The sequence below is a fragment of the Salvelinus fontinalis genome, chromosome 28 (assembly GCF_029448725.1).
Source record: "Salvelinus fontinalis isolate EN_2023a chromosome 28, ASM2944872v1, whole genome shotgun sequence".
Taxonomy (NCBI): domain Eukaryota; kingdom Metazoa; phylum Chordata; class Actinopteri; order Salmoniformes; family Salmonidae; genus Salvelinus; species Salvelinus fontinalis.
This window is the reverse complement of record NC_074692.1, coordinates 34,210,459-34,236,400: the sequence shown is the minus strand read 5'-3', so window position 1 is coordinate 34,236,400 and position 25,942 is coordinate 34,210,459. Positions and strand designations below refer to the sequence as shown.

The following is a 25,942-nucleotide window of genomic DNA, read 5'->3' as shown; positions in this document are numbered from 1 at the left end:
TGTGTGTGTGTGGGTGGGTGGGTGGGTGGGTGGGTGGGTGGGTGGGTGGGTGTGTGTGTGTGGGGGTGTGGGGGTGTGCAGTGAATGTTCAGATAGTGCTCTACCTTAAATGTCCCCAGGCTCTTGATTTCTCAGATTCAGCATCTGTGGTTCCAGTCTGCCTCTGAGAGAGAGAGAGAGAGTGAGAGAGAGTGAGAGAGAGGTGTTTGTGTAGAAAATCCAATATCTCTACCACATTACATCCTTCAGGAGGGACAGAAAAGCAGGACTTCATAGAGACAGAACACTCAAACAGCACAGCACACTTTGTCAGCATTCCTTTCCTATGACACACCATGGCCATCTTGCGCTATTTGCATTTAACCCCCCAACTCTAGACACACACACACACACACACACACACACACACACACACACACACACACACACACACACACACACACACACACACACACACACACACACACACACACACACACACACACACACACACACACACACAGAGAGAGAGACACACACACAAACCCCTCCAAATCTCTCAGGTCACTGGGCCGACCCCCTGGCCTTTTGGCGATGGACTGACAGACAGTCCTCCTCTCTAAATACCCTTTTCAATGGTCCTGCTGCAGACACACACACACACACACACACACACACACACACACACACACACACACACACACACACACACACACACACACACACACACACACACACACACACACACACACACACACACACACTGGCCTGCTGCACGCCTAACCCCAACCCAAGGAGCAGCTCTCTCCCAAAGCGATGAAGTGGGGTTCAGAGGTCAGGGGTCAGGGCAGGGAGAAAAGGTGTTCAACCTTTGTCTAAAGTGGTTGAATCACATTGTGGGTAATTGGAAAAGAAGTGAAACCCTCTTTCTTTTTACAGTCAAACAGATGTGGATAGTTCAGTCTGTTGTTGTTTCTCCTGCTCTAGTTGTTGTGGTTTAATATTTCAATGTGGTGCTTTGGTTCATGAGTTTGGTGCCTAGCTACCACGATCAGGGTTACAGTGAGGTCAGTATGCTTCCTGTCTAAGAGTAATACCTCATGCATACACATACCTAGATAGGTCACCAAACCAGACATTTGGCAGGTAGAGCATAGAGAGCCTGGCGGGTAGAGCGTAGAGAGCCTGGCGGGTAGAGCGTAGAGAGCCTGGCAGGTAGAGCGTAGAGACCCTGGCGGGTAGAGCTTAGAGAGCCTGGCGGGTGGAGCGTAGAGACCCTGGCGGGTAGAGCGTAGAGAGCCTGGCGGGTAGAGCGTAGAGAGCCTGGCGGGTAGAGCGTAGAGAGCCTGGCGGGTAGAGCGTAGAGACCCTGGCGGGTAGAGCTTAGAGAGCCTGGCGGGTAGAGCGTAGAGACCCTGGCGGGTAGAGCGTAGAGAGCCTGGCGGGTAGAGCGTAGAGACCCTGGCGGGTAGAGCGTAGAGAGCCTGGCGGGTAGAGCGTAGAGAGCCTGGCGGGTAGAGCGTAGAGAGCCTGGCGGGTAGAGCGTAGAGAGCCTGGCGGGTAGAGCGTAGAGAGCCTGGCGGGTAGAGCGTAGAGAGCCTGGCGGTTAGAGCTTAGAGAGCCTGGCGGGTAGAGCTTAGAGAGCCTGGCGGGTAGAGCGTAGAGACCCTGGCGGGTAGAGCGTAGAGAGCCTGGCGGTTAGAGCGTAGAGAGCCTGGCGGGTAGAGCGTAGAGAGCCTGGCGGGTAGAGCGTAGAGACCCTGGCGGGTAGAGCGTAGAGACCCTGGCGGGTAGAGCGTAGAGAGCCTGGCGGGTAGAGCGTAGAGAGCCTGGCGGGTAGAGCGTAGAGAGCCTGGCGGGTAGAGCGTAGAGACCCTGGCGGGTAGAGCGTAGAGAGCCTGGCGGGTAGAGCGTAGAGAGCCTGGCGGGTAGAGCGTAGAGAGCCTGGCGGGTAGAGCGTAGAGAGCCTGGCGGGTAGAGCTTAGAGAGCCTGGCGGTTAGAGCGTAGAGAGCCTGGCGGTTAGAGCGTAGAGAGCCTGGCGGTTAGAGCGTAGAGAGCCTGGCGGTTAGAGCTTAGAGAGCCTGGCGGGTAGAGCTTAGAGAGCCTGGCGGTTAGAGCGTAGAGAGCCTGGCGGGTAGAGCGTAGAGAGCCTGGCGGTTAGAGCGTAGAGAGCCTGGCGGGTAGAGCGTAGAGAGCCTGGCGGTTAGAGCTTAGAGAGCCTGGCGGTTATAACGTAGAGGATGCCAAGGGTGTGCAAAGCTGTCATCAAAGCAGAGGGTGGCTACTTTGAAGAATCTCAAATATAAAATGTATTTTGATTTGTTTAGCACTTTTTTGGTTACTCCGTGATTCCATATGTGTTATTTCATAGTTTTGATGTCTTCACTGTTATTCTACAATGTAAAAAAAAAAAAAAAAAAAAAAAATTGAATGAGTAGGTGTGTCCAAACTTTTGACTGGTGCTGTATATATTTACAAAAAATATATATGTGGGATTGGAAATGATGCAGACAATTACATTGATATCAGCCACAATCTATCTGCAGTATTAGGGCTGATCTACCCCTTAATAATAAAACAAATATAAAATCCAGGGTCATTTAGTAGCCGTAGGCATAATAGGGGGGAACTTAAGGTGGTGTGGAACTTACTTTCCAGGTGACTTTTGTTTCATTTACAGCCTTAGAACCTTTTATGGTCGTGTTGTACTGTATTTGCCCAACTGAATGCTTCACCGTGGTGCAGCTGCTTCCGCTTAGATCATTGGTGCAGTGTATGAAGTACTCTTTTTGAGCCTGACCGTGGACATATAGTTCAATAGTTCAACATATCCCCCCCCCCCCCCACCCACACACACACACACACACACACCTGCAAAAACTTGTAACAAATGTAATAAGTTACATTTAATCACAAGATTTACTAAAATCGTTTAAACATTTATTGATTATCTTGCAGGAGCTTTCCCTGGATCCCTAGAATGACATTGCTCTGTCGTGGGTGATATTATTTATATGTTGTGATAGTAACACTGTGCTCTGTCGTGGGTGATATTATTTATATGTTGTGATAGTAACACTGTGCTCTGTCGTGGGTGATATTATTTATATGTTGTGATAGTAACACTGTGCTCTGTCGTGGGTGATATTATTTATATGTTGTGATAGTAACACTGTGCTCTGTCGTGGGTGATATTATATATATGTTGTGATAGTAACACTGTGCTCTGTCGTGGGTGATATTATTTATATGTTGTGATAGTTACACTGTGCTCTGTCGTGGGTGATATTATTTATATGTTGTGATAGTAACACTGTGCTCTGTCGTGGGTGATATTATTTATATGTTGTGATAGTAACACTGTGCTCTGTCGTGGGTGATATTATATATATATATATATATGCTGTGATATTAACCCTATGGTTTCCCTCTGCTTTAGATGCATCCACTGGGACTGTGTAACAACAATGATGAGGACGACCTATACGAGTATGGCTGGGTGGGAGTGGTGAAGCTGGAGAAGCCTGAGCTGGATCCCAGCTGTCTCACTGTCCTGGGAAAGGTGAGCAACACATCTATTGCACAGACGCACATGATGCTGTGTGTCTGGGTAAGTGCTGGATATTAAACCTGGCCCCTATGTCAAGTACCTCAGACTAGGAGTGCTGACCTAGCGTCAGGTCCCCCCTGTCTTGTTACATACCAGTAGAGAGAGAGACTGCTCCAGAAACCAGCCCTCCACCTCATCCTGCCAGGTAGATTCAGCCTGGGTGAAGACAACTTGTTTCTCTTCTTAACTAAAACTTAGTATTATTTATCTCTGATCCTTGGTTGTCAAGGGAGCTGTTCGTTCATGCTAGGATGGGTTTGTTTTTCATCTCCTCCCCTCCAAGAATGAGAAGAGAGGAACTTAATCCTTCACTTGTCTCTCCCTGCCTTCCACCTCTCGCTCCCTTCTACCCCTCTGTCTCTTTACCCCTCCTGCAGACCCCCCTCTGGAGTCCAGAGTGGTATTTTATCATGGCTTTAATTAAGTGTCCATCCTAATGGAACATACCACTTTTCCCTGTGGGACAAGGGGAGGCTATGGTCTCATTTATCCTGAACACGCCTGGCCTGTCCTTCCCAGTGACAGGAAGAGGGCAGCCGTTGAAGGAGAGCTCCTTGAAGCCGTATAGACATGCTTATGGATGGGGCACTTTCTCTGGAGGCCGCGGTTAGAGGTTGGTTAGCGCTCGGCGCTAGCTTGTGAGTAAGGCAGAAAAGAACAGAACACGCAACACATCAGGGCTGGAAGCTGAACTAATGGTAATGCTAAAACAGAAGCACTCAATCACTCGAAGCATCTTGTACTTTACATCAGGAATAGGACGTAGTGTTGTACAATAGGTTCCTTCCTCCTCTCTGAAAGTAACCACTGTATCATTTGTTGTCGTCGACGTGTTAGTCAAGTGTTTGATTAGTCAAGTGTTTGATATACTGTACTGTACAGCAGTGAGGCCTCGACTGGAGTGCTGCTGAGCTGGTACTTGGGGGCATCACAGGGATCTGAATGATCTTTTCTCTATGGAGGCAGGAGGCCATGTTGGATTTGGGGGATATTGTTTTAGTTTGGTGCAAGAGCAGAGCCCATCCAGCAGAGCTGTGGCCCCCCATCAGAGGAATGTGTTGTGAAAGTGCCACAAGTGACAGCATCCATCCCCTCATTAGAGTGGACAGGAAAGCGAGGAGTTGAAAGGAGGGAAACAAAGAGAAAAAGAGGGAAACGAGGAGAAAAAGAGGGAAACGAGGAGAAAAAGAGGGAAACAAAGAGAAAAAGAGGGAAACAAAGAGAAAAAGAGGGAAACAAAGAGAAAAAGAGGTGAAACAAAGAGAAAAAGATGGAAACGAGGAGAAAATTAGGGAAATGAGAAGCAGAAAAGGAGGGAAATGAGGGGAAAGGAGGGAAGCGAGAAGGTACCGCGGCTGCGTGGTTTGTTTTTAGGGGATAGAGTAGACACTGCTGGGCTATAATTAGTGTGGAGAGGAGACGGGGAAGCCTGTCCATTGTTGGATGGCAGACCAGACCCAGGAAGAGCCCAGGCACAGCTGGGGGCCCGTAGTGTTCCCAGAGCCAGACTTAGCCATTACTGTACTGTATTACAGCCGGACTTTCATCCAGACACACAGCCCAGAGTGCCCCTGCCCGCCAAGCCACAGACTGTAATCCCTGCTAGGCTCAGACACGGCCGAGATATCCCCCTCACAACACCACACCCAAAGCTACCCTGCCTCGCCAAATCTAGCCCCCCCCTGTATATGCCCATACTCAGCCTGTTCCCTATATCTGAACTCCCAGGCCCAACTCCCCCCCCCCACTCTCTCTCTCTCTCTCTCTCTCTCTCTCTCTCTCTCTCTCTCTCTCTCTCTCTCTCTCTCTCTCTCTCTCTCTCTCTCTCTCTCTCTCTCTCTCTCTCTCTCCTCTCTCTCTCTCTCTCTCTCTCTCTCCTCTCTCTCTCTCTCTCTCTCTCTCTCTTCCCCACCCTCTCTCTCTCTGTCTCCGTTTTCTACACACTTCACCACCCAGTGTTGGACCTTGCTGCTATCTTAATACCAGTTCCAATTCCAGAATCTCAATGAAGGCTGAATTGGAATCCCTGAATATGTTGTTGACTTCACCGCTGTTTTTTAACACTACTAATACCAACTTCCTACATTCTCTACTGAAATGAAAAACATGGCAGCCAGGTACTACAAACGAATTGTACTGTAGCTGACCCAGCATCAGAGGCAGGTTTAAGGAAGAGAAGGCAGGAATGAGAGGAAACGAGAACAAGAGGAGGGAGAGAACGCAGGGAGGGTGGTAGGAGGGGGGTCTTAGCGCAGCAGAGCTGGCCTCCACACCAAAGCGGTGTCTTGTCACATATATGTAAACAGTTATTTCCGGTTCTTCCTGTCTGGTTCCTGTGAGAGCAGCAGAGCTGTTGACCTGTGACTCCCCACAGTTGCCTCCCTCCTGCGTGCCACACACACAGGGGCCCCCTCTAGAGCAGGGAAACAAGGATGCAATGGAAGATTGGGTCCTCCCTTGTGTTGTAGTTGCAGGTATCTGTGGAAGAGTTGTTTTTGGAGCATTGTAGATGGCCAGTGTGCTGTGCATATACACATTTTGTGTGGAGTTTTACCTTTGTCTAGAGAGCTGTAACTATACCTATACTTGTTATTTTTGTAGACTAGAGAGCTCTCGCACTCGCACTCGCACTCGCAGTCGCACTCTCTCTCTCTCTCTCTCTCTCTCTCTCTCTCTCTCTCTCTCTCTCTCTCTCTCTCGCACTCGCACTCTCTCGCACTCTCTCGCTCTCTCTCACTCTCTCTCGCTCTCTCTCGCTCTCACACTCTCTCTCGCTCTCACACTCTCTCTCTCACTCTCTCTCACTCTCTCTCTCTCTCTCACTCACTCTCTCTCTCTCTCTCTCACTCACTCACTCACTCACTCACTCACACTCAAAATTAAATTCAAAGAGCTTTATTACCATGGGAAACATATGTTTACAGTGCCAAAGCAAGTGAAATATGAATAAACAAAAATGAACAGTAAACATTACATTCACAAAAGTTCCATAAGAATAAAGACATGTCAAATGTCATATTATGTATATATACAGTGTTGTAACGATGTGCAAATAGTTCAAGTACAAAAAGGGAAATAAATAAACATAAATATGGGTTGTATTTACAATGGTGTTTGTTCTTCACTGGTTGCCCTTTTCTTGTGGCAACAGTGATGGCACGCTGTGGTATTTCACCCAGTAGATATGAGAGCTTATCCAAATTGGATCGGTCTCATGTAACAACATTTGAAATGGTGTTTTTGTACATTGGATAAAAGTAGAGGCTGTATATTGTATATCAGACACTACATTTGAGGACCAATGAGAAAGTAATTCTGCTTTGAAAGTTGTGACCTCACTTTTGAGAAAATGGCCATGTACTAAACAACCAAAGGCTGGTTTATACTACGGGTGTGTTCGTAAATTTAATCTGGAGTGCTAGAGTGTGCTCGGGGCGTTCGTAAACTCAGAGTGTTGTCAGATTGTCCGTTAGTAAATTCACAGCGTTTTGCTCTCGGAGCGTTCAGAGTGCACCCTGGACACTCTGGCCGAGGAGTAGGGTTGACCCCAACGTTCTGACCTCACCCTGGACACTCTGGCCGAGGAGTAGGGTTGACCCCAACGTTCTGACATCACCCTGGACACTCTGGCCGAGGAGTAGGGTTGACCCCAACGTTCTGACCTCACCCTGGACACTCTGGCCGAGGAGTAGGGTTGACCCCAACGTTCTGACATCACCCTGGACACTCTGGCCGAGGAGTAGGGTTGACCCCAACGTTCTGACCTCACCCTGGACACTCTGGCCGAGGAGTAGGGTTGACCCCAACGTTCTGACCTCACCCTGGACACTCTGGCCGAGGAGTAGGGTTGACCCCAACGTTCTGACATCACCCTGGACACTCTGGCCGAGGAGTAGGGTTGACCCCAACGTTCTGACCTCACCCTGGACACTCTGGCCGAGGAGTAGGGTTGACCCCGACGTTCTGACATCACCCTGGACACTCTGGCCGAGGAGTAGGGTTGACCCCAACGTTCTGACCTCACCCTGGACACTCTGGCCGAGGAGTAGGGTTGACCCCGACGTTCTGACCTCACGCTGGACACTCTGGCCGAGGAGTAGGGTTGACCCCAACGTTCTGACCTCACCCTGGACACTCTGGCCGAGGAGTAGGGTTGACCCGAGCATTCTGACCTAACTAACTCAGTCAAGCACCCAAGCTAACTGGCTAACATTGGCTAGCTTGCTCGCTTCTTCCGCACACAAATGAGAGAACACGCCACTCTGAACATTTTACTCTCCCTAGCAGCGCTGGTTAGGCTGTTTTTATGTTATCCAGAGTGTTGGTGACTGCAGCTGTGCTGCTGGCAACAATTGAATTATGCATAATTGCCAACGTTTCCTGACACCGGCCATATTCAACGGGTGTTAAGTATTCGTAAATTCGTCTGTTATTCTGCGCTTTGGCACACTCAGACGAGAGTGCCCTGAAATCAGAGTAGATAGCCAGAGCGAATTTACCAGCTGCGTTTATCGACAGTTGTCACAGTGACATCATGAACATTCTATTGAAATGGTTACTTGCATAGTGGAGTCTTTTGTTAACCTCTCTGGGATATGTGGGACGGTAGCGTCCCACCTGGCCAACATCCAGTGAAAATGCAGAGCGCCAAATTCAAGTAAATTACTATCAAAATTAAACTTTCATGAAATCAAACATTCAATATACCAAATTAAAGCTACACTTGTTGGGAATCCAGCCAACGTGTCAGATTTCAAAAATGCTTTGCGGCGAAAGCAAACAATGCTATTATCTGAGGATAGCACCCCAGCTAACAATCACAGACCATCATATTTCAACCCTCCAGGCGCGACACAAAACGCAGAAATAAAGATATAATTCATGCCTTGCCTTTGACGAGCTTCTTTTGTTGGCACTCCAATATGTCCCATAAACATCACAAATGGTCCTTTTGTTCGATTAATTCCGTCGATATATATCCAAAATGTCCATTTATTTGGCGCGTTTGATCCAGAAAAACACTGGGTCCAACTTGCACAACGTGACTACAAAATATCTCAAAAGTTACCTGTAAGCTTTGTCCAAACATTTCAAACTACTTTTGTAATACAACTTTAAATTTATTTTAACGTAAATAATCGACTTCAGAGTGTTTTCTATCCAATACTAATAATAATATGCATATATTAGCATCTGGGACTGAGTAGGAGGCAGTTTACTCTGGGCACGCTTTTCATCCAAATGTGAAAATGCTGCCCCCTATCCTAGAGAAGTTAAGACATGTAGCTAGCTCGCTAAACAATGAACCATAATCCCAACTCATAACGTTAATACCCAGTATTAATCTGCAGGTAGCTAACCAACCAAGTTCAATGTTAGCTAGCTAACATTAGGCTATAACTAGCAATGCAAATGGCTCTGAGATACGAATAATATTACTACACAGATCATACACGTAACGTTAGCCAGCGATCCAGCCAGCTAATGTTAGCTAGCTATCTGCAGACTTTGCATATTTGCATATTTGCAATCAAACGGATTTCTCCATCTCCTTAGCTATCATACTCTAATTCCACTGATTTCAAAAATCGGTCCTCCAGAAAGTCGAAAGCAACACTTATTCAGTTTTACTACGTGATATCTTTCAAAAAAGCTACGTTACAAAGGATTACCTACACATACTGACCAGCTCATGTTATAGACAGGACATGGCAGACCAATCCAAACTCATCTCTCGGCATGTCCAGCCCACTCATTATCTCAGCCAATCATGACTAGCGGGATGGTTGCTGACTTTTTCCGTGACTAAACCAACTAAGATAGTAATTTAACAATTGTATTCGTATTTAGTTTATATATATTATGTTCAAATTGCTCTCCTGTGAAGTAGCGACGCGCGACATATGCCTAGTTTCCTGAAACGAGTCTGAGGGAAATACGTGTCTCTAATATGGTCATACATTTTGCAGGAGGTTAGGAAGTGCAGCTCAGTTTCCACCTCATTTTGTGGGCAGTGTTCACATAGCCTGTCATCTCTTGAGAGCCAGGTCTGGCTACTGCGGCCTTTCTCATAAGCAAGGCTATACACTCACTGAGTCTGTACATAGTCATAGCTGTCCTTAAGTTTGGGTCAGTCACAGTGGTCAGGTATTCTGCCACTGTGTACTCTTTGTTTAGGGCCAAATAGAATTCTAGTTGCTCTGTTTTTTCCAATGTGTCAAGTAATTATATTTTTGTTTTCTCATGATTTGGTTGGATCTAATTGTGTTGCTGTCCTGGGGCTCTGTGGGGTCTGTGTTTGTGAACAGAGCCCCAGGACCAGCTTGCTTAGGGGACTCTTCACTTGGTTAATTTCTCTGTAGGTTATGGCTTTGTTATGGAAGTCTTGGGAATCACTTTCTTTTAGGTGGTTGTAGAATTTAACAGCTCTTTTCTGGATTTTGATCATTAGCAGGTATCATCCTAATTCTGCTCTGCATTCATTATTTGGTGTTTTGCGTTGTACACGGAGGATGTTTTGGCAGAATTCTGCATGCAGAGTCTCAATTTGGTGTTGGTCCCATTTTGTGAATTCTTAGTTGGTGGGCAGACCCCAGACCTCACAACTATAAAGGGCAATAGGTTCTCCAACTGATTTGCCTTGTCTCTCAGATTGTTCACAGCTTGGTGGAAGTTACCTGTGGCCCTGCTGTTTAGGCCGATGTATGTATCGTTTTTTGTGTGCTCCAGAGTAACAGTGTCTAGATGGAATTTGTATTCGTGGACCTTTTTTGGAACACCATTATTTAACTTACTGAGATTTACTGTCAGGGCGCAGGTCTGGCAGAACCTAGAATATCGGCGCTCCTTGGTTGGGGACAGAATCACCAGATTATTGGTGAGGTGCCTGGGCTACGGTTGACGGCATGAGTGCTTTCACTCTCTCCATTTTAACCCTCCTCCTCCTCATCCCCTTTTCCCGTTGCATGACATCATGACATCACCCCTAACCAACTTTTCATTCAATAGAATAAAATAAGAAGCACATAGTACAAAAATAGTAACGTGTATCAGAATAAAAAATACCTAACAACAATAATGTCAACAACGGTGCTTTGTGTCAGAATACAAGTCTGTCTGATTTTCCCCTCATAGCCTTTTCATGTTCTCCAACCCCCCCCCCCTCTTACACACACACACACACACACACACACACACACACACACACACACACACACACACACACACACACACACACACACACACACACACACACACACACACACACACACACACACACACACACACACACACACACACACACACACACACACACGGGCTAGGTACTCTACTCTGCCCTTACAAAAACACAGACGTAACCTATGAACCTGTTGCTGGCTTCGAGGCTGCAGAATATGGGCAGCTACTATGACACCTCTCAGACAACCTCTCCTCACATTATTGGAGTACATGTGTAGTATTTTATTTATTCCAAGGTTTAGATTCTCTCCAGTTATTAGTGCCTAGCTAGCAGCCTCCCCTATCTGTCTCTTGCCCCTCTGTTGGCACAGCCTGCATGGGGGTCTCCTCTCCATTCCTCTCTGTCTCTGCCCCTCTCTCTCTGTTGGCACAGCCTGCATGGGGTTCTCCTCCCCATTCCTCTCTGTCTCTGCCCCTCTCTCTCTGTTGGCACAGCCTGCATGGGGGTCTCCTCTCCATTCCTCTCTGTCTCTGCCCCTCTCTCTCTGTTGGCACAGCCTGCATGGGGTTCTCCTCCCCATTCCTCTCTGTCTCTGCCCCTCTCTCTCTGTTGACACAGCCTGCATGGGGTTCTCCTCTCCATTCCTCTCTGTCTCTGCCCCTCTCTCTCTGTTGGCACAGCCTGCATGGGGGTCTCCTCTCCATTCCTCTCTGTCTCTGCCCCTCTCTCTCTGTTGGCACAGCCTGCATGGGGTTCTCCTCCCCATTCCTCTCTGTCTCTGCCCCTCTCTCTCTGTTGGCACAGCCTGCATGGGTGTCTCCTCTCCATTCCTCTCTGTCTCTGCCCCTCTCTCTCTGTTGGCACAGCCTGCATGGGGTTCTCCTCCCCATTCCTCTCTGTCTCTGCCCCTCTCTATCTGTTGGCACAGCCTGCATGGGGGTCTCCTCTCCATTCCTCTCTGTCTCTGCCCCTCTCTATCTGTTGGCACAGCCTGCATGGGGTTCTCCTCCCCATTCCTCCCTGTCTCTGCCCCTCTCTCTCTGTTGACACAGCCTGCATGGGGTTCTCCTCTCCATTCCTCTCTGTCTCTGCCCCTCTCTCTCTGTTGGCACAGCCTGCATGGGGGTCTCCTCTCCATTCCTCTCTGTCTCTGCCCCTCTCTCTCTGTTGACACAGCCTGCATGGGGTTCTCCTCTCCATTCCTCTCTGTCTCTGCCCCTCTCTCTCTGTTGACACAGCCTGCATGGGGTTCTCCTCTCCATTCCTCTCTGTCTCTGCCCCTCTCTCTCTGTTGGCACAGCCTGCATGGGGTTCTCCTCTCCATTCCTCTCTGTCTCTGCCCCTCTCTCTCTGTTGACACAGCCTGCATGGGGGTCTCCTCTCCATTCCTCTCTGTCTCTGCCCCTCTCTCTCTGTTGACACAGCCTGCATGGGGTTCTCCTCTCCATTCCTCTCTGTCTCTGCCCCTCTCTCTCTGTTGACACACCCTGTTTGGGGGTCTCCTCTCCATCCCTCTCTGTCTCTGCCCCTCTCTCTCTGTTGACACACCCTGTTTGGGGGTCTCCTCTCCATCCCTCTCTGTCTCTGCCCCTCTCTCTCTATTGGCACAGCCTGCATGGGGGTCTCCTCTCCATTCCTCTCTGTCTCTGCCCCTCTCTCTCTGTTGGCACAGCCTGCATGGGGGTCTCCTCTCCATTCCTCTCTGTCTCTGCCCCTCTCTCTCTGTTGGCACAGCCTGCATGGGGGTCTCCTCTCCATTCCTCTCTGTCTCTGCCCCTCTCTCTCTGTTGGCACAGCCTGCATGGGGTTCTCCTCTCCATTCCTCTCTGTCTCTGCCCCTCTCTCTCTTTTGGCACAGCCTGCTGTATGCAGCTGAGTTAACAGCTGCACCTTCTTACTGCTAAGTAGCTTTGGGATGGGTGCCCTGTCTTGCATCTGAGAGAGAGAGACAGAGAGAGAGATAGTTTAGGTTAACCGTTCCCACCTCTGGCTGTGTAAACTCTGGACGCCCTGACCTGGGAAGGTGTCTGTTTCAGGCCATGCCAGCGTGGTCCTTATGCTACACAGAGAAAGGTGTTAAACAGCGACTGTGGTGTTTTGTTAGGTCCATTCTGGCGGTGTGCTGAACAGTTATGTAGCCTTTCTGTTGTATTGTACACTTTATTTAGGATTTATTATGTGGAGAACAATACTTCCTGATGAAAATGTCCAAATACAGGCAGGTGGGTGGAGCGGGTGGGCGGGCGGGAGGAGTGGTAGGTTGAGCGGGCGGGCGGGCGGGAGGAGTGGTAGGTTGAGCGGGCGGGCGGGCGGGAGGAGTGGCAGGTTGAGCGGGCGGGTGGGCGGGAGGAGTGGTAGGTTGAGCGGGCGGGCGGGAGGAGTGGTAGGTTGAGCGGGAGGGAGGGAGGAGTGGTAGGTTGAGCGGGCGGGCGGGAGGAGTGGTAGGTTGAGCGGGCGGGCGGGAGGAGTGGTAGGTTGAGCGGGCGGGCGGGAGGAGTGGTAGGTTGAGCGGGCGGGTGGGCGGGAGGAGTGGTAGGTTGAGCGGGCGGGCGGAAGGAGTGGTAGGTTGAGCGGGCGGGAGGGAGGAGTGGTAGGTTGAGCGGGCGGGCGGGAGGAGTGGTAGGTTGTGTGGGCGGGAGGAAGGAGTGGTAGGTTGTGTGGGCGGGCGGGAGGAGTGGTAGGATGTGTGGGAGGGAGGGAGGAGTGGTAGGTTGAGCGGGCGGGAGGGAGGAGTGGTAGGTTGAGCGGGCGGGTGGGCGGGCGGGAGGCAGGAGTAGTAGGTTGAGCGGGAGGGAGGGAGGAGTGGTAGGTTGAGCGGGAGGGAGGGAGGGAGGGAGGGAGGAGTGGTAGGTTGAGCGGGAGGGAGGGAGGAGTGGTAGGATGTGTGGGCGGGAGGGAGGAGTGGTAGGTTGTGTGGGCGGGAGGAAGGAGTGGTAGGTTGTGTGGGCGGGAGGGAGGAGTGGTAGGTTGAGCTGGCGGGCGGGAGGAGTGGTAGGTTGAGCGGGCGGGCGGGAGGGAGAAGTGGTAGGTTGAGCGGGCGGGCGGGAGGGAGGAGTGGTAGGTTGTGTGGGCGGGAGGGAGGAGTGGTAGGTTGAGCGGGCGGGCGGGAGGAGTGGTAGGATGTGTGGGAGGGAGGGAGGAGTGGTAGGTTGAGCGGGCGGGAGGGAGGAGTGGTAGGTTGAGCGGACGGGTGGGCGGGCGGGAGGCAGGAGTAGTAGGTTGAGCGGGAGGGAGGGAGGAGTGGTAGGTTGAGCGGGAGGGAGGGAGGGAGGGAGGGAGGAGTGGTAGGTTGTGTGGGCGGGAGGGAGGAGTGGTAGGTTGTGTGGGAGGGAGGAGTGGTAGGTTGTGTGGGAGGGAGGAGTGGTAGGTTGTGTGGGCGGGATGGAGGAGTGGTAGGTTGTGTGGGCGGGCGGAAGGAGTGGTAGGTTGAGCGGGCGGGAGGGAGGAGTGGTAGGTTGTGTGGGCGGGAGGGAGGAGTGGTAGGTTGTGTGGGCGGGAGGGAGGAGTGGTAGGTTGTGTGGGCGGGAGGGAGGAGTGGTAGGTTGTGTGGGCGGGAGGGAGGAGTGGTAGGTTGTGCGGGCGGGTGGGCGGGCGGGCGGGAGGCAGGAGTGGTAGGTTGAGCGGGAGGGAGGGAGGAGTGGTAGGTTGAGCGGGAGGGAGGGAGGAGTGGTAGGTTGAGCGGGAGGGAGGGAGGGAGGGAGGAGTGGTAGGTTGAGCGGGAGGGAGGGAGGAGTGGTAGGATGTGTGGGCGGGAGGGAGGAGTGGTAGGTTGTGTGGGCGGGAGGGAGGAGTGGTAGGTTGTGTGGGCGGGAGGGAGGAGTGGTAGGTTGAGCGGGCGGGCGGGAGGAGTGGTAGGTTGAGCGGGCGGGCGGGAGGGAGGAGTGGTAGGTTGAGCGGGCGGGCGGGAGGGAGGAGTGGTAGGTTGTGTGGGCGGGAGGGAGGAGTGGTAGGTTGAGCGGGCGGGCGGGAGGAGTGGTAGGATGTGTGGGAGGGAGGGAGGAGTGGTAGGTTGAGCGGGCGGGTGGGCGGGCGGGAGGCAGGAGTAGTAGGTTGAGCGGGAGGGAGGGAGGAGTGGTAGGTTGAGCGGGAGGGAGGGAGGGAGGGAGGGAGGGAGGGAGGAGTGGTAGGTTGTGTGGGCGGGAGGGAGGAGTGGTAGGTTGTGTGGGAGGGAGGAGTGGTAGGTTGTGTGGGAGGGAGGAGTGGTAGGTTGTGTGGGCGGGATGGAGGAGTGGTAGGTTGTGTGGGCGGGCGGAAGGAGTGGTAGGTTGAGCGGGCGGGAGGGAGGAGTGGTAGGTTGTGTGGGCGGGAGGGAGGAGTGGTAGGTTGTGTGGGCGGGAGGGAGGAGTGGTAGGTTGTGTGGGCGGGAGGGAGGAGTGGTAGGTTGTGTGGGCGGGAGGGAGGAGTGGTAGGTTGTGCGGGCGGGTGGGCGGGCGGGCGGGAGGCAGGAGTGGTAGGTTGAGCGGGAGGGAGGGAGGAGTGGTAGGTTGAGCGGGAGGGAGGGAGGAGTGGTAGGTTGTGAGGGCGGGAGGAAGAAGTGGTAGGTTGTGTGGGAGGGAGGGAGGGAGGAGTGGTAGGTTGTGAGGGCGGGAGGAAGAAGTGGTAGGTTGTGTGGGAGGGAGGGAGGAGTGGTAGGTTGAGCGGGCGGGAGGGAGGAGTGGTAGGTTGTGTGGGAGGGAGGGAGGAGTGGTAGGATGTGTTGGAGGGAGGGAGGAGTGGTAGGTTGTGTGGGAGGGAGGGAGGAGTGGTAGGTTGTGTGGGAGGGAGGGAGGAGTGGTAGGTTGAGCGGGCGGGAGGGAGGAGTGGTAGGTTGAGCGGGCGGGTGGGCGGGCGGGAGGGAGGGAGGAGTGGTAGGTTGTGTGGGCGGGAGGGAGGAGTGGTAGGTTGAGCGGGCGGGCGGGAGGGAGGAGTGGTAGGTTGAGCGGGCGGGTGGGCGGGCGGGAGGGAGGGAGGAGTGGTAGGTTTTGTGGGCGGGAGGAAGGAGTGGTAGGTTGTGTGGGCGGGCGGGAGGAGTGGTAGGATGTGTGGGAGGGAGGGAGGAGTGGTAGGTTGAGCGGGAGGGAGGGAGGGAGGGAGGAGTGGTAGGTTGTGTGGGCGGGTGGGAGGAGTGGTAGGTTGAGCGGGCGGGCGGGAGGAGTGGTAGGATGTGTGGGAGGGAGGGAGGAGTGGTAGGTTGAGCGGGCGGGAGGGAGGAGTGGTAGGTTGAGCGGGCGGGTGGGCGGGCGGGAGGCAGGAGTAGTAGGTTGAGCGGGAGGGAGGGAGGAGTGGTAGGTTGAGCGGGAGGGAGGGAGGGAGGAGTGGTAGGTTGTGTGGGCGGGAGGGAGGAGTGGTAGGTTGTGAGGGAGGGAGGAGTGGTAGGTTGTGTGGGAGGGAGGAGTGGTAGGTTGTGTGGGCGGGAGGGAGGAGTGGTAGGTTGTGTGGGCGGGTGGGCGGGCGGGAGGGAGGGAGGAGTGGTAGGTTGTGTGGGCGGGCGGAAGGAGTTGTAGGTTGTGTGGGCGGGAGGGAGGAGTGGTAGGTTGTGTGGGCGGGAGGGAGGAGTGGTAGGTTGTGTGGGCGGGAGGGAGGAGTGGTAGGTTGTGTGGGCGGGAGGGAGGAGTGGTAGGTTGTGTGGGCGGGAGGGAGGAGTGGTAGGTTGTGTGGGCGGGAGGGAGGAGTGGTAGGTTGTGTGGGCGGGAGGGAGGAGTGGTAGGTTGTGCGGGCGGGTGGGCGGGCGGGCGGGAGGCAGGAGTTGTAGGTTGAGCGGGAGGGAGGGAGGATTGGTAGGTTGAGCGGGAGGGAGGGAGGAGTGGTAGGTTGTGAGGGCGGGAGGAAGAAGTGGTAGGTTGAGCGGGCGGGCGGGAGGGAGGGAGGAGTGGTAGGTTGTGTGGGCGGGAGGGAGGAGTGGTAGGTTGAGCGGGCGGGAGGGAGAAGTGGTAGGTTGAGCGGGCGGGCGGGAGGGAGGGAGGAGTGGTAGGTTGTGAGGGAGGAAGGAGTGGTAGGTTGTGTGGGAGGGAGGGAGGAGTGGTAGGTTGTGTGGGAGGGAGGAGTGGTAGGTTGTGAGGGAGGGAGGGAGGAGTGGTAGGTTGTGTGGGAGGGAGGGAGGAGTGGTAGGTTGTGTGGGAGGGAGGGAGGAGTGGTAGGTTGTGTGGGAGGGAGGGAGGAGTGGTAGGTTGTGTGGGAGGGAGGAGTGGTAGGTTGTGAGGGAGGGAGGGAGGAGTGGTAGGTTGTGTGGGAGGGAGGGAGGAGTGGTAGGTTGTGTGGGAGGGAGGAGTGGTAGGTTGTGTGGGAGGGAGGAGTGGTAGGTTGTGAGGGAGGGAGGGAGGAGTGGTAGGTTGTGTGGGAGGGAGGGAGGAGTGGTAGGTTGTGTGGGAGGGAGGGAGGAGTGGTAGGTTGTGTGGGAGGGAGGAGTGGTAGGTTGTGAGGGAGGGAGGGAGGAGTGGTAGGTTGTGTGGGAGGGAGGGAGGAGTGGTAGGTTGTGTGGGAGGGAGGGAGGAGTGGTAGGTTGTGTGGGAGGGAGGAGTGGTAGGTTGTGTGGGAGGGAGGAGTGGTAGGTTGTGCGGGCGGGTGGGCGGGCGGGCGGGAGGCAGGAGTGGTAGGTTGAGCGGGAGGGAGGGAGGAGTGGTAGGTTGTGAGGGAGGGAGGAGTGGTAGGTTGTGAGGGAGGGAGGGAGGAGTGGTAGGTTGTGAGGGAGGGAGGGAGGAGTGGTAGGTTGTGTGGGAGGGAGGAGTGGTAGGTTGTGAGGGAGGGAGGGAGGAGTGGTAGGTTGTGTGGGAGGGAGGGAGGTGTGGTAGGTTGTGTGGGAGGGAGGAGTGGTAGGTTGTGTGGGAGGGAGGAGTGGTAGGTTGTGTGGGAGGGAGGAGTGGTAGGTTGAGCGGGAGGGAGGGAGGAGTGGTAGGTTGTGTGGGAGGGAGGGAGGAGTGGTAGGTTGTGTGGGAGGGAGGGAGGAGTGGTAGGTTGTGTGGGAGGGAGGGAGGAGTGGTAGGTTGTGTGGGAGGGAGGGAGGAGTGGTAGGTTGTGTGGGAGGGAGGAGTGGTAGGTTGAGCGGGAGGGAGGGAGGAGTGGTAGGTTGTGTGGGAGGGAGGGAGGAGTGGTAGGTTGTGTGGGAGGGAGGAGTGGTAGGTTGTGAGGGAGGGAGGGAGGAGTGGTAGGTTGTGTGGGAGGGAGGGAGGAGTGGTAGGTTGAGCGGGCGGGCGGGAGGGAGGGAGGAGTGGTAGGTTGTGAGGGAGGAAGGAGTGGTAGGTTGTGTGGGAGGGAGGGAGGAGTGGTAGGTTGTGTGGGAGGGAGGAGTGGTAGGTTGTGAGGGAGGGAGGGAGGAGTGGTAGGTTGTGTGGGAGGGAGGGAGGAGTGGTAGGTTGTGTGGGAGGGAGGGAGGAGTGGTAGGTTGTGTGGGAGGGAGGGAGGAGTGGTAGGTTGTGTGGGAGGGAGGAGTGGTAGGTTGTGAGGGAGGGAGGGAGGAGTGGTAGGTTGTGTGGGAGGGAGGGAGGAGTGGTAGGTTGTGTGGGAGGGAGGGAGGAGTGGTAGGTTGTGTGGGAGGGAGGAGTGGTAGGTTGTGAGGGAGGGAGGGAGGAGTGGTAGGTTGTGTGGGAGGGAGGGAGGAGTGGTAGGTTGTGTGGGAGGGAGGGAGGAGTGGTAGGTTGTGTGGGAGGGAGGAGTGGTAGGTTGTGTGGGAGGGAGGAGTGGTAGGTTGTGCGGGCGGGTGGGCGGGCGGGCGGGAGGCAGGAGTGGTAGGTTGAGCGGGAGGGAGGGAGGAGTGGTAGGTTGTGAGGGAGGGAGGAGTGGTAGGTTGTGAGGGAGGGAGGGAGGAGTTGTAGGTTGTGAGGGAGGGAGGGAGGAGTGGTAGGTTGTGTGGGAGGGAGGAGTGGTAGGTTGTGAGGGAGGGAGGGAGGAGTGGTAGGTTGTGTGGGAGGGAGGGAGGAGTGGTAGGTTGTGTGGGAGGGAGGAGTGGTAGGTTGTGTGGGAGGGAGGAGTGGTAGGTTGTGTGGGAGGGAGGAGTGGTAGGTTGAGCGGGAGGGAGGGAGGAGTGGTAGGTTGTGTGGGAGGGAGGGAGGAGTGGTAGGTTGTGTGGGAGGGAGGGAGGAGTGGTAGGTTGTGTGGGAGGGAGGGAGGAGTGGTAGGTTGTGTGGGAGGGAGGGAGGAGTGGTAGGTTGTGTGGGAGGGAGGAGTGGTAGGTTGAGCGGGAGGGAGGGAGGAGTGGTAGGTTGTGTGGGAGGGAGGGAGGAGTGGTAGGTTGTGTGGGAGGGAGGAGTGGTAGGTTGTGAGGGAGGGAGGGAGGAGTGGTAGGTTGTGTGGGAGGGAGGAGTGGTAGGTTGAGAGGGAGGGAGGAGTGGTAGGTTGAGCGGGAGGGAGGGAGGAGTGGTAGGTTGTGTGGGAGGGAGGGAGGAGTGGTAGGTTGTGTGGGAGGGAGGGAGGAGTGGTAGGTTGTGTGGGAGGGAGGGAGGAGTGGTAGGTTGTGTGGGAGGGAGGGAGGAGTGGTAGGTTGTGTGGGAGGGAGGGAGGAGTGGTAGGTTGTGTGGGAGGGAGGGAGGAGTGGTAGGTTGTGTGGGAGGGAGGGAGGAGTGGTAGGTTGTGTGGGAGGGAGTGGTAGGTTGAGCGGGAGGGAGGGAGGAGTGGTAGGTTGTGTGGGAGGGAGGAGTGGTAGGTTGTGAGGGAGGGAGGAGTGGTAGGTTGCGAGGGAGGGAGGGAGGAGTGGTAGGTTGTGTGGGAGGGAGGAGTGGTAGGTTGTGAGGGAGGGAGGAGTGGTAGGTTGTGTGGGAGGGAGGGAGGAGTGGTAGGTTGTGTGGGAGGGAGGAGTGGTAGGTTGTGAGGGAGGGAGGAGTGGTAGGTTGAGCGGGAGGGAGGGAGGAGTGGTAGGTTGAGCGGGAGGGAGGGAGGAGTGGTAGGTTGTGAAGGCGGGAGGAAGAAGTGGTAGGTTGAGCGGGCGGGCGGGAGGGAGGGAGGAGTGGTAGGTTGAGCGGGAGGGAGGGAGGAGTGGTAGGTTGAGCGGGAGGGAGGGAGGAGTGGTAGGTTGTGAGGGCGGGAGGAAGAAGTGGTAGGTTGAGCGGGCGGGCGGGAGGGAGGGAGGAGTGGTAGGTTGTGAGGGAGGGAGGAGTGGTAGGTTGAGCGGGAGGGAGGGAGGAGTGGTAGGTTGAGCGGGAGGGAGGGAGGAGTGGTAGGTTGTGAAGGCGGGAGGAAGAAGTGGTAGGTTGAGCGGGCGGGCGGGAGGGAGGGAGGAGTGGTAGGTTGAGCGGGAGGGAGGGAGGAGTGGTAGGTTGTGTGGGAGGGAGGAGTGGTAGGTTGAGCGGGAGGGAGGGAGGAGTGGTAGGTTGTGTGGGAGGGAGGGAGGAGTGGTAGGTTGTGTGGGAGGGAGGAGTGGTAGGTTGTGAGGGAGGGAGGGAGGAGTGGTAGGTTGTGTGGGAGGGAGGAGTGGTAGGTTGTGAGGGAGGGAGGAGTGGTAGGTTGAGCGGGAGGGAGGGAGGAGTGGTAGGTTGTGTGGGAGGGAGGGAGGAGTGGTAGGTTGTGTGGGAGGGAGGAGTGGTAGGTTGTGAGGGAGGGAGGGAGGAGTGGTAGGTTGTGTGGGAGGGAGGGAGGAGTGGTAGGTTGTGTGGGAGGGAGGGAGGAGTGGTAGGTTGTGTGGGAGGGAGGAGTGGTAGGTTGTGTGGGAGGGAGGAGTGGTAGGTTGTGCGGGCGGGTGGGCGGGCGGGCGGGAGGCAGGAGTGGTAGGTTGAGCGGGAGGGAGGGAGGAGTGGTAGGTTGTGAGGGAGGGAGGAGTGGTAGGTTGTGAGGGAGGGAGGGAGGAGTGGTAGGTTGTGAGGGAGGGAGGGAGGAGTGGTAGGTTGTGTGGGAGGGAGGAGTGGTAGGTTGTGAGGGAGGGAGGGAGGAGTGGTAGGTTGTGTGGGAGGGAGGGAGGAGTGGTAGGTTGTGTGGGAGGGAGGAGTGGTAGGTTGTGTGGGAGGGAGGAGTGGTAGGTTGTGTGGGAGGGAGGAGTGGTAGGTTGAGCGGGAGGGAGGGAGGAGTGGTAGGTTGTGTGGGAGGGAGGGAGGAGTGGTAGGTTGTGTGGGAGGGAGGGAGGAGTGGTAGGTTGTGTGGGAGGGAGGGAGGAGTGGTAGGTTGTGTGGGAGGGAGGGAGGAGTGGTAGGTTGTGTGGGAGGGAGGGAGGAGTGGTAGGTTGTGTGGGAGGGAGGAGTGGTAGGTTGAGCGGGAGGGAGGGAGGAGTGGTAGGTTGTGTGGGAGGGAGGGAGGAGTGGTAGGTTGTGTGGGAGGGAGGAGTGGTAGGTTGTGAGGGAGGGAGGGAGGAGTGGTAGGTTGTGTGGGAGGGAGGGAGGAGTGGTAGGTTGAGCGGGCGGGCGGGAGGGAGGGAGGAGTGGTAGGTTGTGAGGGAGGAAGGAGTGGTAGGTTGTGTGGGAGGGAGGGAGGAGTGGTAGGTTGTGTGGGAGGGAGGAGTGGTAGGTTGTGAGGGAGGGAGGGAGGAGTGGTAGGTTGTGTGGGAGGGAGGGAGGAGTGGTAGGTTGTGTGGGAGGGAGGGAGGAGTGGTAGGTTGTGTGGGAGGGAGGGAGGAGTGGTAGGTTGTGTGGGAGGGAGGAGTGGTAGGTTGTGAGGGAGGGAGGGAGGAGTGGTAGGTTGTGTGGGAGGGAGGGAGGAGTGGTAGGTTGTGTGGGAGGGAGGGAGGAGTGGTAGGTTGTGTGGGAGGGAGGAGTGGTAGGTTGTGAGGGAGGGAGGGAGGAGTGGTAGGTTGTGTGGGAGGGAGGGAGGAGTGGTAGGTTGTGTGGGAGGGAGGGAGGAGTGGTAGGTTGTGTGGGAGGGAGGAGTGGTAGGTTGTGTGGGAGGGAGGAGTGGTAGGTTGTGCGGGCGGGTGGGCGGGCGGGCGGGAGGCAGGATTGGTAGGTTGAGCGGGAGGGAGGGAGGAGTGGTAGGTTGTGAGGGAGGGAGGAGTGGTAGGTTGTGAGGGAGGGAGGGAGGAGTTGTAGGTTGTGAGGGAGGGAGGGAGGAGTGGTAGGTTGTGTGGGAGGGAGGAGTGGTAGGTTGTGAGGGAGGGAGGGAGGAGTGGTAGGTTGTGTGGGAGGGAGGGAGGAGTGGTAGGTTGTGTGGGAGGGAGGAGTGGTAGGTTGTGTGGGAGGGAGGAGTGGTAGGTTGTGTGGGAGGGAGGAGTGGTAGGTTGAGCGGGAGGGAGGGAGGAGTGGTAGGTTGTGTGGGAGGGAGGGAGGAGTGGTAGGTTGTGTGGGAGGGAGGGAGGAGTGGTAGGTTGTGTGGGAGGGAGGGAGGAGTGGTAGGTTGTGTGGGAGGGAGGGAGGAGTGGTAGGTTGTGTGGGAGGGAGGAGTGGTAGGTTGAGCGGGAGGGAGGGAGGAGTGGTAGGTTGTGTGGGAGGGAGGGAGGAGTGGTAGGTTGTGTGGGAGGGAGGAGTGGTAGGTTGTGAGGGAGGGAGGGAGGAGTGGTAGGTTGTGTGGGAGGGAGGAGTGGTAGGTTGTGAGGGAGGGAGGAGTGGTAGGTTGAGCGGGAGGGAGGGAGGAGTGGTAGGTTGTGTGGGAGGGAGGGAGGAGTGGTAGGTTGTGTGGGAGGGAGGGAGGAGTGGTAGGTTGTGTGGGAGGGAGGGAGGAGTGGTAGGTTGTGTGGGAGGGAGGGAGGAGTGGTAGGTTGTGTGGGAGGGAGGGAGGAGTGGTAGGTTGTGTGGGAGGGAGGGAGGAGTGGTAGGTTGTGTGGGAGGGAGGGAGGAGTGGTAGGTTGTGTGGGAGGGAGTGGTAGGTTGAGCGGGAGGGAGGGAGGAGTGGTAGGTTGTGTGGGAGGGAGGAGTGGTAGGTTGTGAGGGAGGGAGGAGTGGTAGGTTGCGAGGGAGGGAGGGAGGAGTGGTAGGTTGTGTGGGAGGGAGGAGTGGTAGGTTGTGAGGGAGGGAGGAGTGGTAGGTTGTGTGGGAGGGAGGGAGGAGTGGTAGGTTGTGTGGGAGGGAGGAGTGGTAGGTTGTGAGGGAGGGAGGAGTGGTAGGTTGAGCGGGAGGGAGGGAGGAGTGGTAGGTTGAGCGGGAGGGAGGGAGGAGTGGTAGGTTGTGAAGGCGGGAGGAAGAAGTGGTAGGTTGAGCGGGCGGGCGGGAGGGAGGGAGGAGTGGTAGGTTGAGCGGGAGGGAGGGAGGAGTGGTAGGTTGAGCGGGAGGGAGGGAGGAGTGGTAGGTTGTGAGGGCGGGAGGAAGAAGTGGTAGGTTGAGCGGGCGGGCGGGAGGGAGGGAGGAGTGGTAGGTTGTGAGGGAGGGAGGAGTGGTAGGTTGAGCGGGAGGGAGGGAGGAGTGGTAGGTTGAGCGGGAGGGAGGGAGGAGTGGTAGGTTGTGAAGGCGGGAGGAAGAAGTGGTAGGTTGAGCGGGCGGGCGGGAGGGAGGGAGGAGTGGTAGGTTGAGCGGGAGGGAGGGAGGAGTGGTAGGTTGAGCGGGAGGGAGGGAGGAGTGGTAGGTTGTGAGGGCGGGAGGAAGAAGTGGTAGGTTGAGCGGGCGGGCGGGAGGGAGGGAGGAGTGGTAGGTTGTGTGGGCGGGAGGGAGGAGTGGTAGGTTGTGTGGGCGGGAGGAGTGGTAGGTTGTGTGGGCGGGAGGGAGGAGTGGTAGGTTGTGTGGGCGGGAGGAGTGGTAGGTTGTGTGGGAGGGAGGAGTGGTAGGTTGAGCGGGAGGGAGGGAGGAGTGGTAGGTTGTGTGGGAGGGAGGGAGAAGTGGTAGGTTGAGTGGTAGGTTGTGAGGGAGGGAGGAGTGGTAGGTTGAGCGGGCGGGAGGGAGAAGTGGTAGGTTGAGCGGGCGGGCGGGAGGGAGGGAGGGAGGAGTGGTAGGTTGTGAGGGAGGGAGGAGTGGTAGGTTGTGTGGGAGGGAGGGAGGAGTGGTAGGTTGTGTGGGAGGGAGGGAGGAGTGGTAGGTTGTGTGTGTGAGCTCATCCACTGTTTATCTGTCTGCAGAGGAAGAATCAGAGGTTTTGATGAAGCACTCTGTCTCTCTCTCTCTCTCTCTCTCTCTCTCTCTTTCCCTCTGTCTCTCTCTCTCTCTTTCACTCTCTCTCTCTCTCTCTTTTTCCCTCTGTCTCTCTCTCTCTTTCACTCTGTCTCTCTCTCTCTTTCCCTCTGTCTCTCTCTCTTTCACTCTGTCTCTCTCTCTCTCTTTCCCTCTGTCTCTCTATCATGGTGGACTCCACAGAAAAGCAGTTGAGCAGAGAGAGAGAGAGAGTCTATGCCCAGATTGCTGTAGAACGTCAATATAAAAAGGGATTGGTAATCTAGAATGGTTTCTGTGTTTTGAGACACAGCAGCGTCTTTTTATTCCAGTATAACTGTGTTTTATGGAACAATGCTTTCTGCTGTGGGATTGAATAGATGGAGGAGCAGGTAGGTCGATGGAACTATTTTCTTTCCTTTCAGCGGTGGGCGTACTTCGCCCGAATAGAGTTAAGGACCTACTTCTTTTCACGGCATATGAGCACAGCTTGTGCACATAATTGCATGGCGGTGTCCAAAATGCCACCCTATTCCATATATAGTACACTACAGTTGACCAGAGCCCTATGGACCATGTCCAAAAATAGTATCACTACATAGAGAATAGAGTGTCGTTTCAGAACATTCAGTTCAGTGAGAATATGAAGTTAGGGAGGTGAAGGTAATGGTCTGGGGTTGATACTGAGCCTTGAATACAAGGCCAGAGTATCCTCCCTTCAGATCAATGAAAGCTTCAGTTCCCTCCCTCACCACCACATCACACAGACACTGGGGGGTGCAGGAGGGAGGAGAGAAACCCTGTGAAGCGTGGAGCTGCCTGCACCGTGAGGGAGGCCTCTTAGGTTCTCCTTTCATGTGTGTGTACGCCTCAACTTGCTGATATTATCTTGGCTTCTCTTCCTGGTGGGGTGTCGATCTCTCTCTCTCTACCTCTGTCTCTCTCTCTCTACCTCTGTCTCTCTCTCTCTCTCTACCTCTGTCTCTCTCTCTGTCTCTCTCTCTCTCTCTGTCTCTACCTCTCTCTCTCTGTCTCTCTCTCTGTCTCTCTCTCTGTCTCTCTCTCTGTCTCTCTCTCTGTCTCTCTCTCTACCTCTCTCTCTGTCTCTCTCTCTACCTCTCTCTCTGTCTCTCTCTCTGTCTCTCTCTCTGTCTCTCTCTCTACCTCTCTCTCTGTCTCTCTCTCTGTCTCTCTCTCTGTCTCTCTCTCTGTCTCTCTCTCTGTCTCTCTCTCTGTCTCTCTCTCTGTCTCTCTCTCTGTCTCTCTCTCTACCTCTCTCTCTACCTCTCTCTCTACCTCTCTCTCTACCTCTACCTCTCTCTCTACCTCTGTCTGTCTGTCTGTCTCTCTACCTCTCTCTCTACCTCTGTCTGTCTGTCTGTCTGTCTGTCTGTCTGTCTGTCTGTCTGTCTCTCTACCTCTCTCTCTACCTCTGTCTGTCTGTCTGTCTCTCTACCTCTCTCTCTACCTCTGTCTGTCTGTCTGTCTCTCTACCTCTCTCTCTACGTCTGTCTACGTCTCTCTACCTCTCTCTCTACGTCTGTCTACGTCTGTCTACGTCTCTCTACCTCTCTCTCTACGTCTGTCTACGTCTGTCTACGTCTGTCTACGTCTCTCTACCTCTCTCTCTACGTCTGTCTACGTCTGTCTACGTCTGTCTACGTCTGTCTACCTCTCTCTCTACGTCTGTCTACGTCTGTCTGTCTACGTCTGTCTGTCTGTCTACGTCTGTCTACGTCTGTCTGTCTACGTCTGTCTGTCTGTCTACGTCTGTCTACGTCTGTCTGTCTACGTCTGTCTGTCTGTCTACGTCTGTCTGTCTACGTCTGTCTACGTCTGTCTGTCTGTCTACGTCTGTCTGTCTGTCTACGTCTGTCTACGTCTGTCTGTCTACGTCTGTCTGTCTGTCTACGTCTGTCTACGTCTGTCTGTCTACGTCTGTCTGTCTACGTCTGTCTGTCTACGTCTGTCTGTCTACGTCTGTCTGTCTACGTCTGTCTGTCTGTCTACGTCTGTCTGTCTACGTCTGTCTGTCTGTCTACGTCTGTCTGTCTACGTCTGTCTGTCTGTCTACGTCTGTCTGTCTACGTCTGTCTGTCTGTCTACGTCTGTCTGTCTACGTCTGTCTGTCTGTCTACGTCTGTCTGTCTACGTCTGTCTGTCTACGTCTGTCTGTCTACGTCTGTCTGTCTACGTCTGTCTGTCTACGTCTGTCTGTCTACGTCTGTCTGTCTACGTCTGTCTGTCTGTCTACGTCTGTCTGTCTGTCT

The 25,942-nt window shown here is 55.0% G+C and overlaps 1 protein-coding gene across 2 annotated transcripts in view; it reads left to right on the top strand.

Annotated features, from left to right (window-relative positions):
• The window catches only part of LOC129826625 (E3 ubiquitin-protein ligase znrf3-like), a 202,614-nt gene that overhangs the window by 105,514 nt on the left and 71,158 nt on the right, over positions 1-25,942 (top strand). For both annotated transcript variants that reach the window (XM_055887548.1, XM_055887547.1), the window contains exon 2: positions 3,420-3,542. In XM_055887548.1, coding sequence (XP_055743523.1) covers positions 3,420-3,542 — 123 coding nt within the window. The remainder of the gene's footprint in view (positions 1-3,419; positions 3,543-25,942) is intronic.